Source organism: Panthera pardus, unplaced genomic scaffold, assembly GCF_024362965.1.
Source record: "Panthera pardus isolate Hobbes unplaced genomic scaffold, ASM2436296v1 HiC_scaffold_1, whole genome shotgun sequence".
Taxonomy (NCBI): domain Eukaryota; kingdom Metazoa; phylum Chordata; class Mammalia; order Carnivora; family Felidae; genus Panthera; species Panthera pardus.
Window position 1 is genome coordinate 69,026,027 of NW_026526654.1, and position 17,094 is coordinate 69,043,120.

The 17,094-nt window shown below is 49.0% G+C and overlaps 1 protein-coding gene across 1 annotated transcript; it reads left to right on the plus strand.

Annotated features, from left to right (window-relative positions):
- The first annotated feature begins 6,515 nt into the window (after positions 1 to 6,515).
- Positions 6,516 to 9,891, plus strand: MLNR (motilin receptor). Its single transcript, XM_019447596.2, has 2 exons — positions 6,516 to 7,599; positions 8,338 to 9,891. Exons 1-2 carry the CDS (start codon positions 6,705 to 6,707, stop codon positions 8,724 to 8,726), a joined length of 1,284 nt encoding a protein of 427 aa, XP_019303141.1. The 5' UTR covers positions 6,516 to 6,704; the 3' UTR covers positions 8,727 to 9,891.
- The last annotated feature ends 7,203 nt before the right edge of the window (positions 9,892 to 17,094 follow it).

A 17,094-nucleotide genomic window follows, 5' to 3' on the forward strand; every position in this document is an offset into this window, starting at 1 on the left:
GATATGTTTATTGTATTCATAAACACTCATTACTTGCCACTCGCTGCTTTCAGAGAAAGAAATGTTAAGTTCTCCCTTCTTGCAATGGTCTTACAACAGGTGTTTTGTTTTGTTTTGTTTTGTTTTTAGCAGTATTCAACTCTTCAGCATGAGAAAACCCCCATATTCAAGAAGGTAACATCCAGTAGATTAAAGAATAAAATTAGAAGCTTTATCCTAGTGACTTGATTTTGTGCAAATCTCTAGATATCTTGCTTCCTTTACATATATAAGTAAAGCTGGCTCTCAGGTAAAGTTCTCATTGGAAAGGAAATCTCTGACCTCTCCATGCCTTTCCTGCATTCTTTGTCTATTTCCTAGTACCTTCTTTCTCCCACCTCCAGGGGCCTAGCACCTTCCTCATACTGGCACTGTCATCTGCCCCCAGGTCTTCCTCCACCAGGGAGTTCAACATGCCCACCTACAATACCATGCCAGAAAGCTCAACTCATGCCTGAGAATTCTTGCACGTGCCTGAAAGTTCTGTGTACCCTCTTACTTATCCCCTGTTAAAATTTCCATCCATAAATCTCAAATGGGGATGAACCTTTTTTTAAGCTTTTATTTAAATTTCAGGGTTGCCTGGGTGGCTCAGTCGATTGAGATCTGACTTTGGCTCAGGTCATGATCTCACGGTTCATGGGTTCGAGCCCCACATCGGGCTCTGTGCTGACAGCTCAGAGCCTGGAGTCTGCTTTGGATTCTGTGTCTCCCTCTCTCTCTGCCCCTCCCCGACTCGCACTCTGCCTCAAATATTTTTTTAAAAAATTAATTTCAATTAGTTAACATGCAGTGTAATACTAGTTTCAGGTAGACAACACAGGGATTCAACACTTCCATACATCACCTGGTGCTCACATGTGCACTCCTTAATCCGTATCATCTGTCTAACTCTGGTAACCATCAGTTTGTTCTCTAGTTGAGAGTCTGTCTTGGTTTGCCTCCCTTTTTTTTCTCATCTTTGCAGGTACCACAAGTTTAAAATGTTAGGCTGGGGAAGAGCGATTTTGAATATAGGGACATCACTTCACAAAGGCAACTAAGTATGAATCCAGCCTTGAGAAGACTGATACCGATTAACAGTGTTGCATGTCTTTTTTTTTTTTTTTTCCTGTGGTTTGGAAAAGGAATTTTATACATCATGTTCGAACTCCATGGGTCACATGATGGTCCTCACCATGAACATTCTCTATAGGAAGATCTCCTGTGTGTGGTGGCTTAATCAGACAGATTACAGAAGAAATGATTCTCCAAAACCTAAAACCAGTCATTCTGTAACCTAACCATTTACCATCAGTACAGGTGATGAGAATGCCTCATATTTTTAAGAGCTTTTCAAATATTCTGTTTTCATGTACACTTTTTAAAATAATGTACATACCCTCAAGAGTATCCCTTTATCTGCTCATGGATCATTCTCTCCCTGACACTCTTAAAGGAGAGAAAAATACAATTAAGTTAAAAAGCAAAGTGCAGAATAATGCAAGCATTCCAGTCAGGGGTCCCACTCTTCAAGTCTCCTGCGTCCAGGCACCAGACAGGTGACTGAATGAGACTTCAGGAGATGCCAGCCCCTAGCTGTCAAGCCACTCCCAGCTTTTGGATCTTTGCAGCTGAGGTCTCAGACATCATGGAACAAAGACAAGCCATCCCTGAATTCCTGACCCACAGAATTAGCACGATAAAATGGTTGTCCAAAGCCACTGAGTGGTCAGAAATTTTGTTATGTGGTAATAGTTACTGGACCACATAGTTTGAATGCCAAAACAAAATCCTTGGCCAAATATTGGTTCTCCTCCTTCAGGGCACGCCCCCACCCCCACCCCCATACCGCTGAGGTTGGAAGAGGCCAGGTGACTTTGGCCAATGAAACAGAAGCAGAAAAGACATTCACCTCTGTATTCATCAGGGTTCAGTCAGGAGAACAGATGCTGCACTAGGTATTTAATAAGGATCATTTAACATTGGGCATCCGTGTAACAAGTGTTAGAGGACTGTAAAAGCAAACAGGTGACACAGAGGTAATAACTGCTGGGAAAAGCTGCCACTCTAGGCTGGAGACAAAGGAAAGATGTTGAGGGTATCAGAACCTACGAGGTTAGAGGAGGAGCCCCCAGGAAGTGGGAGCCAGACCTCTGAGGAGGAGCGGCTGCCTGACTGCTGCTGGAGGGGCTTCTGCTTGTGTCCAAAGGAGCTGGAGACTGAAGCCAGTGCTGCTGGCAGGACACAGAGCCATTGTGCGATGACACTGAAAGAAACTGGAACAGGAAGGAGCAAGTGTCTTCTCCCCCTGCCCTCCGGCCCCTCTGCTGACAAGCCTAACAGGGAGCAGGTGGGCCAAGGAGATGACTAGTTTACGGGACCCCAGGAGGGTGGATTTGGAGCCCGGACACTGCAGCTTACAGCTGGCACAGTCACTTTCAGGCAGAAGCATTTCATTTTCTCTCTTCCCCTGCCTTAGAGACGATGGGAGCATCATATGGAGAGGCCATATGACTGAAGCAGCCTAGAACAGTGAGCCACCAAATAGAGGTAACACCTCTAGACTGTCCCCCACACTCGAGACAGGCTCTTGGAGAGCAAGAAACAAATGTGTGAGATGTCAGGGCACCGGTCTTTGGAGGCTGTTAATTCAGGCAGCATAACGTGTCCTGCACTGACCACGCACCCCACCTGCATACCTGCCCCTTTATAGTGGGCCCACCCCCAGCCACCTGCGCTGGCGCAAGAGGCTGTAGCAGGGGGACAGGTCTCCCGTGAGGCAACAGTCTGCTTGCTCACTATGCCTCAACCCGATATGTCGGGGTCTCAGGGAGCTAACAAGAGTTCTGAGGGCATCAGAGACCACACACACATCCCACTGAAGGGCTTGGGAAACCTGACCTAGAAATAGCAACATTTTGCCCTGGAAAGGCAAATGGATTAGACTTTCAACAGAAAGCGATGGAAGGAGAACTAAGAGCAGGGGCACAGGTGTGGCGTCAGAAAGCATGCGATTTGACCAAAGAAAGAAGAAGATAGGGGCTCATCTGGATCCAAGGGAATCCTCTTTCGTTATTACTGTGATTAATAATAACCAATGGGGGGCACCTGGGTGGCTTGGTCGGTTAAGCATCCGACTTCGGCTCAGGTCACGATCTCGCGGTCGGTGGGTTCGAGCCCCGCGTCGGGCTCTGTGCTGACAGCTCAGAGCCTGGAGCCTGTTTCAGATTCTGTGTCTCCCTCTCTCTGTGACCCTCCCCTGTTCATGCTCTGTCTCTCTCTGTCTCAAAAATAAATAAACGTTAAAAAAAATTAAAAAAAAATAATAATAATAATAATAACCAATGGTTATAGAGAGATTGCGACATGCCAGACACTGGGCTAAGGCTTTATATTTTCTTGCTGGAACAACTCAATGAAGTGGTCCCAGTACTGGCACCCCTGTTTACAGGTGAGGAGTCGGAGGCTCAGAGATATTAAGTAACTTGCCCCGCTTCACCCTCTAGGTGGTGGTCTCTACCCCCCGAGTGGTGAGCTCTGACCCTATTTGCACACCCTCCATCTCTCAGCAAGGTTCCCTGAGGAAAGCCCTCCTACTGCCCCCTGCACAGAATATCTTCCCCAAAGATAGACTTCCTTCTATCTCTATCCCATCCCCTGGAAACAGAGTAAGAACATTCATATTCCTAATTCCTAAGACAGAAAGTTATGCCTCTTCAGCCCCCCAAGAGGTAAAAACAGCCAGCAATAACAACTCCGTCCCCCTAGAAGATGAATATAGGGATGAGGGTGCCCAGAAATGTTTCCTTGTTACTTTAGGTGAGTATTCCTTATTGTAGGACATGGCCACCGTGGGGCATTCTGACTGGGCCCAACTGAACCGTGAAGGGCAGCTGGTGTTTTGAAAAAATTGGAAGACGGGAAGGCAGGAGAAGAGTACTCAGAGGTAGTACTTGTAGGTCTTCCCAGATGTTGCAATTCAAAGCAGTTGCACCATAAACAATGTTTACAGTTTCCCCTTAACATGTTGAGGTTTTTGCTATTATGTGGGCCAGAGACAGAGACACGTGGCTTATGTGTCACCACCTCCTTAGCTTTGAGGGTAGTACGACACTTCAAGTAGGGGCTGCTTAGCTCTCTAAGTCCGGATGTGGCATCGTTGAGACAGCTAGGTGTGCTCCTGTGGCTGATGGATGCAGAAGATGCCACCAGCCACAGCATGGCAGACAGAGCATGGCAAGGGGCGTCTAACTGGGCCCAGAGGGAGCTGCTGCATCATGGGAGCCAGAATGGTCATTCTTGACCAGGGACTGTCAACTGGGGCTGAGAAAGGGGTACTGGAATCTCCAGGAGGGTTTTCCCCAAGTCCTATACCTTCTTCCTAGTCACCCTTCACAGGGACTCGCTCCCTCTCCACCACCGCCCTTGATAATCATCACCATGGTGAGCCTGTCTCTCTTGAGAAACAAGGACCAAGAGAAAATGGCTACAGCAACAGTCACAGCATGATAGGAATGTGTGCAGCCCACAAAGTCACGCTTCCATGTACCCTGCCATGTCCCTGCTGTGTCAAGAGAAATGAGGATGGCCAAGGAAACATGAAGAGCCCCGTCAGGGGTGGTGACTTTCAAGTGAAACAACTCAACGGCTCTTTGGGGGTGGGCATGGAGTAGGCAGAGGATTCGATTTAACCAGGACTGTGGTTGTGTTCTTGTCACGGAGACGTGCACGACAACAGGGAAGAGAGCACAGGAGTTGAGGGTGTAAGCCTGCGAGTGATTAGGATTGCTCGTGGAGTCTAAATTGGGTCAAGGAGGGAAGTGAGGACTTGAGGCAAGTGGGGGACAAGGAAAGGGTAGGAGGGGCAACCTACTGGAGGTCCCAGTGTGGCTGGAGGATTCCAAGAGTTGAGGTATCGGAGAAAGGGAGAAAGCCAGAAAGCCAGAAAGCTAGAAAGCCAGGGGTGGAGTTCAGAAAGCGGATGACTGACACTGAGATGGAGGAGGTCCTGGTGATGCTCGGGTGTGAGGGATGTCCACAGGAGCCACTGCCTGGAATGCACTAGAAGACCAGCTCATCCATAGTAGGGAGTGACAGACGCATTGCAAGACTCCTGTGTGTGGTGTGATTTTTATCAGGAGGAGTGCTTGAGAGTGAGGGTCAGGCACCAAAATCTTCAAGAATGAGGGTGAGCGATGGGGGAGGGGGCTGGAAAAGGCAGAGTCAGAGAAAGTTAGATATAGAGCCAGGTGTCAGGGCGGCTGGGAACAGCAGTGATGCACAAGGTGACAGGTTCCCCTCCTCTAAGCCAGCGGGGGAAACGTGTCCCTAGGGCAAAGCCAAGTTCCAGTTGAAGTGAAGTTCCAAGTTCCAGAAAGGGGAAGTAAACCTTGGGAGAAGAAATTGAAGATTTAGAACCACAGAAGGATGGGTGGGAAAACTGCTAGCCATGTATCCATCCACACAGAGATGCAGAACTCAGCAGAAAAGGTCCAGAGCAATCTGTGATGCTTTGGGGACTAAAGGGTTCCAAAGACCCTAGGGGGTGGAGCTGGACAGGGGTAGAGCTGATTTGGTGGCACATCAGGCCCGCAGGCTCTGGAATCAGGCTGACCACAGTCCAAATCCCCATCCTGCCTCTTGCTACCTGTGTGATCTCAGTGAGTCCCACTTTGCTCAGGGATAAAATGAGCTCCCACAGACATGAGGGTTAAATAGAAAGCAAGGGGCCAAACACATCCTAAACACTCAATGCGCATCAGCTATTGTCATTAATACCACCACGCACCGACTCGTGCATCAGCTGTATAGGCTCTTCCCCAGAATTTTAATTCTTCCTAGTGTTGGCAAATACTCTGCTTTTTGGTTTATAAAATATTTTCTACATAGGAACAACACAACGCATTTACGCATTCAAATATACATGTAATACTTAACCCTTGTTCTTTGAAACCAGTAGACATGGTCACGCCCACCGATTTCAGGGTTTTAAGGGATGGGTGAAGTGATCTGGTCAACTCCCTCCATCCCTACTCGAACACTTAGAGAATAGGAGACCTGGGCTGAACGAGGCTGGGACTGGCCCAAGATCATTCGGTTGTAGGCGCACAACTAGAACCCAGGAGGGACTCTAGGTTCTGTTCTAAACTCCTCTCCTGTTACTTAGTATTGAGGCAGCCTTTCCTAACCGCCTGAACACAGCCACCAGCCGAGGGCCCTAAGAAGGTCCCCCTCTGTACTCGAGTGACCAAAGCGCCCGCGTTTCGCTGGGGTCAGTAACCCACCTCACCGGGGTTCCGCAACCGCTTCCCCGGATGGGACAGGACTCGTGCGCCGTGGCCGACTCCAGTGTTCCAGTCGGTGGGGAGGGAAGTTCCCTGGCACGCGTCGGGAAGAGAGGGAGCGGGCGGGGGGCGGGAGTGGGGCGGGCGGTCTCGGGGGGCGGAGACTGCGCGCCACCCGCTAGGGAGGGCCTCAAAGCGGACCCTGCAAAGTCGCGGCCCCGCGCGCGAGGCCGCAGAGCTCGGGCAGCGCGGGCAGGGGCGGGTGAGCCGCTGCGCGCGGGCTGCGCGAGAAAGCGCCTCGCCAGCGGGGCCCTGCGGCGAGCCCCCGGGGCAGCCGGAGGTGCGGCGGCGCAGAAGGGCGCCGAGCGCGTCCGAGCGTCCTGCCGGCGCGGCGCGTCCATGGGCAGCCCCTGGAACAGCAGCGCCGGCGCGGACGGCGCGGACGGCGCGCTGCTGCCGTGCGACGAGCGCCTGTGCTCGCCCTTCCCCCTGGAGGCGCTGGTGCCTGTGACCGCCGTGTGCCTGGGCCTGTTCGCCGTCGGGGTGAGCGGCAACGTGGTGACGGTGCTGCTGATCGGGCGCTACCGGGACATGCGGACCACCACCAACCTGTACCTGGGCAGCATGGCCGTATCCGACCTGCTCATCCTGCTCGGGCTCCCCTTCGACCTGTACCGCCTCTGGCGCTCGCGGCCCTGGGTGTTCGGGCAGCTGCTCTGCCGCCTCTCGCTCTACCTGGGCGAGGGCTGCACCTACGCCACGCTGCTGCACATGACGGCGCTCAGCGTCGAGCGCTACCTCGCCATCTGCCGCCCGCTCCGTGCCCGCGTCCTCGTCACCCGGCGCCGCGTCCGCGCCCTCATCGCCGCGCTCTGGGCGGTGGCGCTGCTCTCCGCCGGGCCCTTCTTCTTCCTGGTGGGCGTCGAGCAGGACCCCGGCCTCGACGCGGTCCCGGACCTAAACGGCAGCGCCCCGCTCACGCCCTCGCCCCGCACCTCGCCGCCACCGTCGCACCCCGGGTCCTCGCGAGCGCCACCGCTGTCCCCCCCGTCGGGGCTCGAGGCCGCGGCGGCCGCGGCTCTGTTCAGCCGCGAGTGCCGGCCCAGCCCGGCTCAGCTAGGCGCGCTTCGCGTCATGCTTTGGGTCACCACCGCCTACTTCTTCCTGCCCTTTCTGTGCCTTAGCGTCCTCTACGGGCTCATCGGCCGGGAGCTGTGGAGGAGCCGGGGGCCGCTACGAGGCCCGGCCGCTTCCGGGCGCGAGAAGGGCCACCGGCAGACGGTCCGCGTCCTGCGTAAGTGGCGCCACGTCTGTTCCAAACACACCAACCCACGGTCCGGGCTGCGTCCCCTTCCCCTGGTCTCCCAGCTCCTCTTGTAGTTACAATTCCTTGTGTCATTCCCGTCTCCAGAGAAAACCGTCTCCAGTCCTCCAAGAGCTCTGGGTAACCCCAGGATGCCCCTGAGGGTGGGATGCCTGGGTCAGCTAAGCCGAAATGATTTTCCAAAGCCGCTGGATCAGTGAGCTGCGCTGATCAGGATGGGTAAACCAACTGCCGGCCTCTGTTAGATGCCGCAGATGTGAATTATTCACAGTACCCTTGAGGAGACGAGGCAGATCACATTAAGCTAATTTTTTTAAACTTAACGTTCAGTTATCCTGAAGGCTAAAGTGAACCATACCCATATCAAAAAACCAAAGATTGTGCAGACCTGTTGCAGAATTCTTTCCAAAGGAGTGCAGAGAACATGTCTCTGAAGTAGGTTTGTGGAAGGAAGGCTGCCAGAACAGCTTGTTAGTAGAAATTTCTCCTTCTGGTTTATGTCCAGCCTTGATAACACATATATGCAGTTTTAAAGCAAATATCGATGCTGTCTGCAGCCTGGTAATTTTTCCGGGGTAGGGATTTGGCTAGGCACAAGTTGTATCTAATTTGTTTTGCTGTTACTTATTACTTGAGATGGAATCTTGGGGACCCTCATTTGTTTTCGGATGCTTTAGCTAATTCTGGTGCCCGTGTCTTGTTTTGCAGTGGTGGTGGTTCTGGCATTTATAGTGTGCTGGTTGCCTTTCCACGTTGGCAGGATCATTTACATAAATACGGAAGATTCCCGGATGATGAACTTCTCTCAGTACTTTAACATTGTTGCTTTGCAACTTTTCTATCTGAGTGCATCCATCAACCCGATCCTCTACAACCTCATTTCAAAGAAGTACAGAGCAGCGGCCTGGAAACTGCTGCTGGCTACACAGTCCAGACAGAGAAGTTTCTGCCGAAGCAGGGACACCGAGGGGGACATGGGAGGAGACGCTGCTGGCTACACAGAGACCAGCGCCAATGTACAGACGTCGTCAACCAGTACCGCCAAGCAAGTCGCCTTGTCCCACAATGCTGAGACTTCAGGGAAGACAGGTCTGTAGGGAAATCAGGACTGAAGGGGGCAGGGGGTGGGGGGCGGTACTGATGCCCTCAGGAAGAGTTGGGAAGAGTGGTCAACATTCTGCATTTGGTCAACATGTCAACATCATGTCAACAAGATGTCAGCATGATGTTCGTTTTTAAAACCAAGGTATGCAATTTAACCGCCTTCCATTTTCCCCCCTCAAGGATGTTCATTTCAGACTCACGAAATCCCACATCACAAAATGTGCTCTGGGAGGTTTTCTAAGTCTTCATTCTCCTAGACTTTGGAAATAGGATTGCTCATTTTCTGGGTAATAAGAAAGATGCTGCCATGAAAATTGTCACCTCTGAGATCAGGGGTGTATTTTGTTTTTATGTTTTGGATATACACGTAATGGTGCCTATACAAGGAACCCAGGATAATAAGAGTTTTTATTCAAGAAATTACTTAATGTCTATATAAGGTAGCAAAATTGTTTAGAAGTAAGTGAAAGGAATTCTGGGTAAAAGCCAATGTGCAGCCGCCTCACTCCTGGCTCAGAACAAATCATAGAGTTTAGGGACAACACTGTCTTTCAGAACTGCTGTTCATATGCACTGTGTTGCAACCCACTTGTCCCCAACACTGCCCATGGGGCTTGCCGGGCGCCATTGCCGTGAGGTAACAAACCTGGGCACGGAAGCCTGAGAGCAGGGAGCTGCAGCAGGACTTGGCTTCTTGACAGAGTGACTACTAATGACATTTATGAAGATCTGATTTGCCTCGGCTTGGTGGGATAAGAGTTGTCATCATTCCTGTTTTATTGGTAATGGAACGGAATCTTACATTTCCCAGACAGGAACTGGTGGGTCTGAGTCCAAACTCCAATCTTTAAGATTCTTACCCACTCCCACCCTGAGAAACTGCTCTTAGTGAAAAAACACAAGGGTCCACGGATGCCATCAAGGGTGAAGGAGAATGTCTTGGGCATTCTGACCAACAGCTCTGTAACTGTTTTGTGTTTTAGTTTAAAACAGAACTGTCTTCAGAGGGCTGCGGTTGCTGCCTCACCCAGCTCCAGGGGGCCTCGTTCACACCACAGTCTATATGAATGGCGCCCCCTGGAGGTGGGCAGGGCGCAGAGTGCTGAGTTGTAAACTACAAATGGTAAAGGGGAAAACAAGACTCTGCTCAACGTGCAAACACAGGGGTGCCTTCAAGTCCCCATAAAGGATGCTAACACCCTGGCCCTGCCCTCAATTGGTACAGCAGAGAAGGGTCTCTTCTACACTGTTTCTCTGAGCTAGAGGCAGAAGCACATAGTGGCCACTGGGGGCAGCAGGCCCTAAACTGTATTCTGCAGTTTTTGGTGATTATTTGCAAAAAGGACCCTGTGGTCAAATATGGTGCGAAAGCACTGCATAGCTGCCCCCTCCTTGAGAGTCACCACAGCACATATCACACCAGAAGCCCCAGATTGTTGTTTCACCCAGCATTTCCTGGACTTACCACAGAGCCAACTCCCCATCCTCCCTCAGGAACTCTTGCGAAATCTGGTGGCCTGAGCCACACTGTTGAGACAGCAGGGCTCTCACAGTGGAGGTGCCAGCCTTATGCCACTGCCTCTGCTTGGGAGCACTAAGTAGGGACGTGCCGGAGCTCCTGCCACACAGTCTTTCCGCGCATGTGAGTGCCACTTTGGGGCAGTCAGACCAGGCCTCTTCCCTATGGAAGATCATGGTTAAGAACCTTACTGATATTTTAAGTGTAAAATGTTACAGATATGGAAGCAAAGGCCTCTCCTTTGAGCTTTTTTGGTCAGATTAGAGAGATGAGGGATTTACATCATACTTTCCTGTGACCCAAGTGTGTTCCCAGGCATGGGAGCGAGGAGGATCCCCCTTCTTTTTTCGCGTGGACCCTGGGATGGAATGTCTGAGGCCCATCTCTCCTGCAGACCACTGTTTGCTTGTTTTTGAAATGCTGGTCTCACCCATCACTAGACTGTGAAATCACTGGACTGTGTCACTTTCTTTTCTTTTCTTTTCTTTCTTTTTTTTTTTTTTTTTTTGTAAGAAGTAGTGGGGCAAGAAGAGAATAGAGGAATCAGGCCATCACTTGTAGTAAAGGTAATTATCATCTTGTGAAACTTGTTTCAATCATATAGTGGCTGGTGTCATTCCTGGTTCAGAAAATAAAATGTGTTTTTACTGTGGGTTGTGGTAAAAAAATATGAAAAGTTGTTCTAAGATCTAAAATTGTTCTCTATCCCAGCAAAGAGTGTCCTTGTGTATTGACAATTGACTGTAACAAGAGAGGGGAGTCCTAGAAAGACCCAGGGTGGCTGGGTCAGGGATCATTGCAGAGTGTGGTTTTCACTCCTGGACCCTCCCTGGAGGCTGTTCCCCAGGGCCACTCCCCACACCCTACACGTGCTGGTGTCCCTGCCAGGTTCCCTCGAACCCTCTCTGCTGTCTGCAAGCCACAGTGCTTTTGTTAGGTGAGGCATCAGCCTTGGGGAAGGGTTTATGTTTCATTCATTCACTCAGGAAATATTTACTAAGATGCTAAGTGTATATGACAGCCTGGACTTAGCGTATGACAGAACACACTAGAAAGAGAAATCCACGTAATGATGGCGTCCAAATCAATCACCCTTTTAATGGCATTTTTTGTTTGAAATGTGTACATGTGTCATCAAGACTAACCCAGGTTTAGCTCACAGGGTAACAAAATCCCTTACATCAGATGGGCCTGCAGAGTATCACATTAGTGTTACCCACAGAGACATTCCTCCCTTTTTTAAAAAAATTTTTAAAGTGTATTCATTTATTTTGAGAGAGAGAGAGAGAGAGAGAGAGAGAGAGAGAGAGAGAATCCCAAACAGGCTCCATACTGTTGGCCCAGAGCCTGATGCAGGGCCTGAACCCACAAACCATGAACCACCCAGGTGCCCCATTCCTTCCTTTTCTGTATGAGACATTTCCACTTCTGAAGAAATGTTCAAAGAAGCTATTGCACAGCACATCCTGGGAACCTAGAGTCCCTTGTACAAGTCTTCAAGGGGACATGGGAGCAGCATGTTAGATGTTTGAACACGGTCCCTCCTGACAGTTTCTACACGTATAATAGTAACATTTGCCAGTATGCGGAAGCTTTTCGGATACAAGTGTGGATGGTTGGGCGGGTCAAGTGTTATAAGTGGAGCTTTAAAAAGACTTTTCTTAGGGGCACTTGAGTGGCTTAGTCAGTTAGGCATCCATCTCTTGATTTCAGCTCAGGTCATGATCCTAGGGTCATGGGATCAAGCCCCACATGAGGGTCCTGACAGCGTGGAGCCTGTTTGGGGTTCTCTGTCTCCCTCTCTCTCTCTGCCCCTCCGCTGTGCATGCTGTCTCTCTCTAAATAAATAAATAAAGACTTTCCTTAAACATAGACTTGAGGCGATTTTTCATTGTGAGACAACCTTCTAAAGATTCTGAACTCTTAAATATTATATAAATGGGGATGAGCTCTGAGCAGCCTCCAAAAATCCCCGTCTTCTTCTGGGAGCACAGGAGCATTTGTCATTAAGCAAGCATGTACTCCACAGGCATGCTTTGTGGCCTGGCGCTCAGCACGTCCCTTGCTCTGTGTAACTATAAGGAAGTGACAGAGGCAGATGCTACTTGTTGCCTCCTCAGGAAAACAACCCATACTTTTTACAGAATAATGGACATGGGGTGCTGGGTGGCTCAGTCGGTGAAGTATCCGACTTCGGCTCAGGTTGTGATCTCATGGTTCATGAGTTCAAGCCCCACATCAGGCTCTGTGCTGACAGTGCAGAGCCTGCTTGAGGTCCTCTATACCCCTCTCTCTCTCTCTGCTGCTCCTTGTGCTTGCTCCCTCTCTCTCTTAAAAGTAAATAAGCATTACCAAAAAAAGAAGAAGAAGAATGGATGCCTGTGCAACTAAGGGCTAAAAAGTGGCAGCCAGACCAGGAGAGCTGAGTGTACACAGGCAATTTTGCAATGCTTGGTGTGACTCTCTTTCCCGGCACTTAGCATGTTACCTTGCCGGTGACTGGTTCCCAGAGTTTGTAACACCGGTTCCCTAAGGACAAACCATGTTTTATTCCCCTCGGCATCTCTTGGAGGTGGACAACATGTGTTGAAGTCAACTTGGGGGAAACAAGGGAGGAGTCAGAGAACCTCACCCCAGTGGAGGGGCAAAGACGCAGGTTTGGTGAATAGATGACTGGGACATCTGATCTGAGCTACCACACAACACAGAAGACACAAAACAGCAGCGAAAGGGCACAAGTGAGGAGCAGAGCTGAAGGGAGTCAAGGAAGGGCCCCTGAGGAAGACGAGAGGGTGAGGTAAGGGCACTGACGTACCCAGGAGCTGGAGCCTGCCAAACCGACTGGCGGAGCTGAGCCTGGGAGCCCGGTTGGGGTCAGTTATTTACTGTAACCCAGGCAAAGCGCACTTGTGGGGTAAGTGTGACACCGGAGCAGTAACATTACCGGGTTCAGCACTTCCTTTGGCCAAAGGCCCCAGCAATGTTGTGGCCGCAGAGCAGCTGGCATCCCCTTCCCTATTCCTAATCGCCAGGGCCAAGCCTTCCTGCCTTGTCTTCCTGCATCTGTACCAGCTACGCCCTGGGGGGCCCAAGCAGCCCTCAGCAGAAAAGGCCACAGTTTGATATCTCCTTCCCTCTCATCTTTGTAGTGAGTGTGCTAGTCTCGAAAATGTCCCAGATAATTTCTACTACTTGTGATGATATGGGGATTTTAAAAAACTTTTTTGTTTTAATTTTTTTAACCTTTATTTATTTATTTGAGACAGAGCATGAACGGGGGAGGGTCAGAGAGGGAGACACAGAATCTGAAACAGGCTCCAGGCTCTGAGCTGTTGGCACAGAGCCCGACACAGAGCCCGACGTGGGGCTCAAACTCACAGACCGTGAGATCGTGACCTGAGCTGAAGTCGGACACCCAATCGACTGAGCCATCCAGGCGCCCCTTAAAAAGCTTTTTTTTAAAGTGAATACATACATGCAGTTTTCAAAGTTATGATGTCTTAATTTTATCGTAATGGTTATGCTTGTTCCTAACTGTAATGTAAATAGAACAAAACCTGATCTTTGTTTCTGTCTTACCTGCATGATAATTCATTACTTTGTCCTTAGAGCAAATATCAGCTCCCTTCCCTCTGGCTTTTTATTCCCTGTGCAAATTCTCTATGAGAGTGGTTCTCAAACTTCAGCCTGCATCAGAATCACCAGAGGGGGTGTTCAAGCACAGGTGGCTGGGCTCCACCCCCAGAGTTTCTGATTCAGTGGGTCTGGGGTGGGGGCCTGAGAATTTGCATTTCTCTCAAGTTCCCAGGTGATACTGATTCTGGTGGTCTGGGGACCACCCTCTGAGAACCTCTGCTGTGGATTTTGCTGCAGAAGATGTGATCCACAGACCGGTGGTATTAGCATCACTTGAGATCTTGCTAAAATACAGATTTCCAGGCCTTACTCCAAACCTGCTAAATCAGAATCTGCAGTTTAACAAGATCCACAGGGATTCCAACACACTTTAAAATTTGAGGAGCATTAACCCAGAGACAAGAAAGTGGCACCAAGCTCTCTGGGGGTTGGACCCAGATGTAGCTCTTAAAGCTCTCCAGGTGATTCTGATGATTCCAACGCGCAGACAAGGCTGTGCACTTTCAGTAAGATCTCCCTTACAGCAATCTCTTCCACTCTCACCATACCCCACTCCCCTTGCCTGCCCTTTGCCTCCCTTTCCCTATATTTACCCCTGGATAAAAGAAGAGATACGAAGATAGTAAATAAAGATAACAAAAGGTGGGTTTGGGAGATGGATTCATGTGAAAGTCATTTATGTTATGGCCGAAACTCATGGCTGTGGTCCAGTGGTGATTCCCTGGTTCCTCAGCCCTTCAGTCCCCTGATCCTCTCTGTGTGGGTGTGGCCCAGCCACCCCATGCTGAGATCCTTCTACTTGTAGGCCACGATGGGCCTCAGACTCTCCACGACTGCTCATTTCAGTAACCGGGTCATCTACTGCGTCTTCAGCTCTTCAAAGCATGTTCTGATTTTCTTTTACTTCAATACCTTGTCTTCTTGCTCAGTTCCTCCAGGACGGGCCTGCTCAGCTCTTCATGGCCCTCTTGGGTTCTTGGGTTCTGTCCCTAAGTGCTTGACCTCATGTCACTGTGGCTCTGTGGGGAGCCCTGGAGCTGTGTACCTGCTGCCCCGGACAGCTTGCTGCTAGTTACTGAGATCAGCCAGAATTGCCTTTGGGGTGGATGGGCTGGTCTCCACATCTCAGTGAAGAGGCGCCTTCTGAGCCTTGACTCTGATAAGCTGCAACAGCAGCTTCCTCGACCCTCAAAAGTCACCCAGGTCTATTATCTTTCAGTACTACCGTGACTGAGTCTTAACAGTCAGAGGCTGATTGGGTATGAGAGCAGATGAGTCATAAATCCAATATTTTAAGCCTACTTAACTAGGAGAATGTTGGTGCTATTTGAAAGAAATGAGTTGTAGAGGTGATTCAGCGGGGGCAACAATGAATTCCATTTTGATTACTCTGTTTCCAATGAAGCCATCCCTCTGTTGTGTTTTCCACAACCTCCTGGTAATAGATCCCCATAGTCAAACAACTTTAAGATATGCTGAAATACCACGTAAACCCCATTTGACCATACAACTTATTTATTTTTCTTTTCTTTCATTTATTAACATTCCACAGAACACTCCAATTTGAAATGCTAGGTGAAAGTTTAGGTGTGGAATCGAGGCTAATAGTAAAGATTTGGGAGTCCAGAGGCTACAAGTGATCACTTATACCAGTGGTTCTCAAAACTTAGCTTGCATCAGAAACAACTGGGGGCGCCTGACTGGCTCAGTCAGTTGAGCATTCAACTTCAGCTCAGGTCATGATTTTGCATTCATGGGTTCGAGCCCTGTATTGGGCTCTGTGCTGATAGCTCAGAACCTGAAGCCTGCTTTGGATTCTGTGTCTCCCTCTCTCTCTGCCCCTCCCCTGCCCGCGCTCTGTCTCTGTCTCTCAAAAAATAAAATAAAAAGTTAAAAAATTAAAAAAAAATAAAAACAACTGAAAGCCTTCTTAAAATACAGATGGCTGGGCCCCACCCCAGACCTGATTCTGTAGATCTGGGTTGGAGGCTGAGAATATGCATTTCCGTCCAGTTTCCAGGTGCCAGTGCTGTCCCTAGTCTGGCATCACACTCTGAGATCCACTGATCTAAGTGATAGGAATCAAAGACCTCACCAAAGAGAAAGCTTATAGAGATAAAAGGAGAGGCCTACGGATACATGCTTATGATCCCAACACAGACTACAAGAGTCACTGAACCAGGCAGAAGGAGCAGAACAAGGGAAAGCAACAAATGTGATACAACCCAAAAGAAGAGAGTTTCAAGGAGGCTCAGAGGCCAGAGGGTCACACACCACAGATGACAGAGAAGGAAGTAGGGTTGTTAGATTCGATGCAGGACTCCCACTTCACTTTGCATTTTGGATGAACAATGATTTTTTTTTTTTTTGGTATAAGTTTAATAAGTATGATATACTTACACTAAAAATATCATTCATTATCTGAAATTCAAATTTAACTGGACACTGTATTTTTATTTGTTAAATCTGGTAACCCTAGAATAAGGGCAATGGAAAAGCCACAGGCATGGCAAAAGGAAGGAACCTGGAAAGTCTTTCAACAGAATGTCGGGGCAAGAGCCAGAAAATGGTAAGTTATAGAGGAAACGGTTGCTGAACAATACACACAGGGTGCCCACAAGCCAGCCTGTTTTGCCGCAGTGGGAGAGCATGTACCAGCTATTTGCTGAGTATTTGCAACCCACACTGATGGTTTTTTAAAACCACAAAACTGAGGAAATAAGCATATGATTCAGAACCTCCTGGAACATGGCAATAAAAATGTGTTGAACTGAAGAAGTTTAATGTATATATAACCTGTTCCTGGGTGTATGTAGACACAGACAATTTTGTAAGGCTTTATTTATTTTCCCTTTCTGCAAAAGGGATTGAATGAAATAAAACAGTCAAGTGACCAATGACTTCACAATAAGGGAGATTCTCATTCTGAAGAAATGTAACTTTGTGTGATAACTGAGACCATAGAGGATAATGAAGTAGTATTTAAATATATGTAAAGCACCTAGCACATTTCCTGGGGCTTGATAACAGTTCCTATGTGTGTCTGGAGGCTACTTTACATTTGGGGCGAGGACAGAGACTGGTTTCTTAAAAACTTGGTGCATTGCAGTATTATAATAGAATGTTTAATTATTCAATCATTACAATGTATATATAATATATAATAATAGAATGTAGTGTGCTTTGTTTGCACACTGTCAGGCATG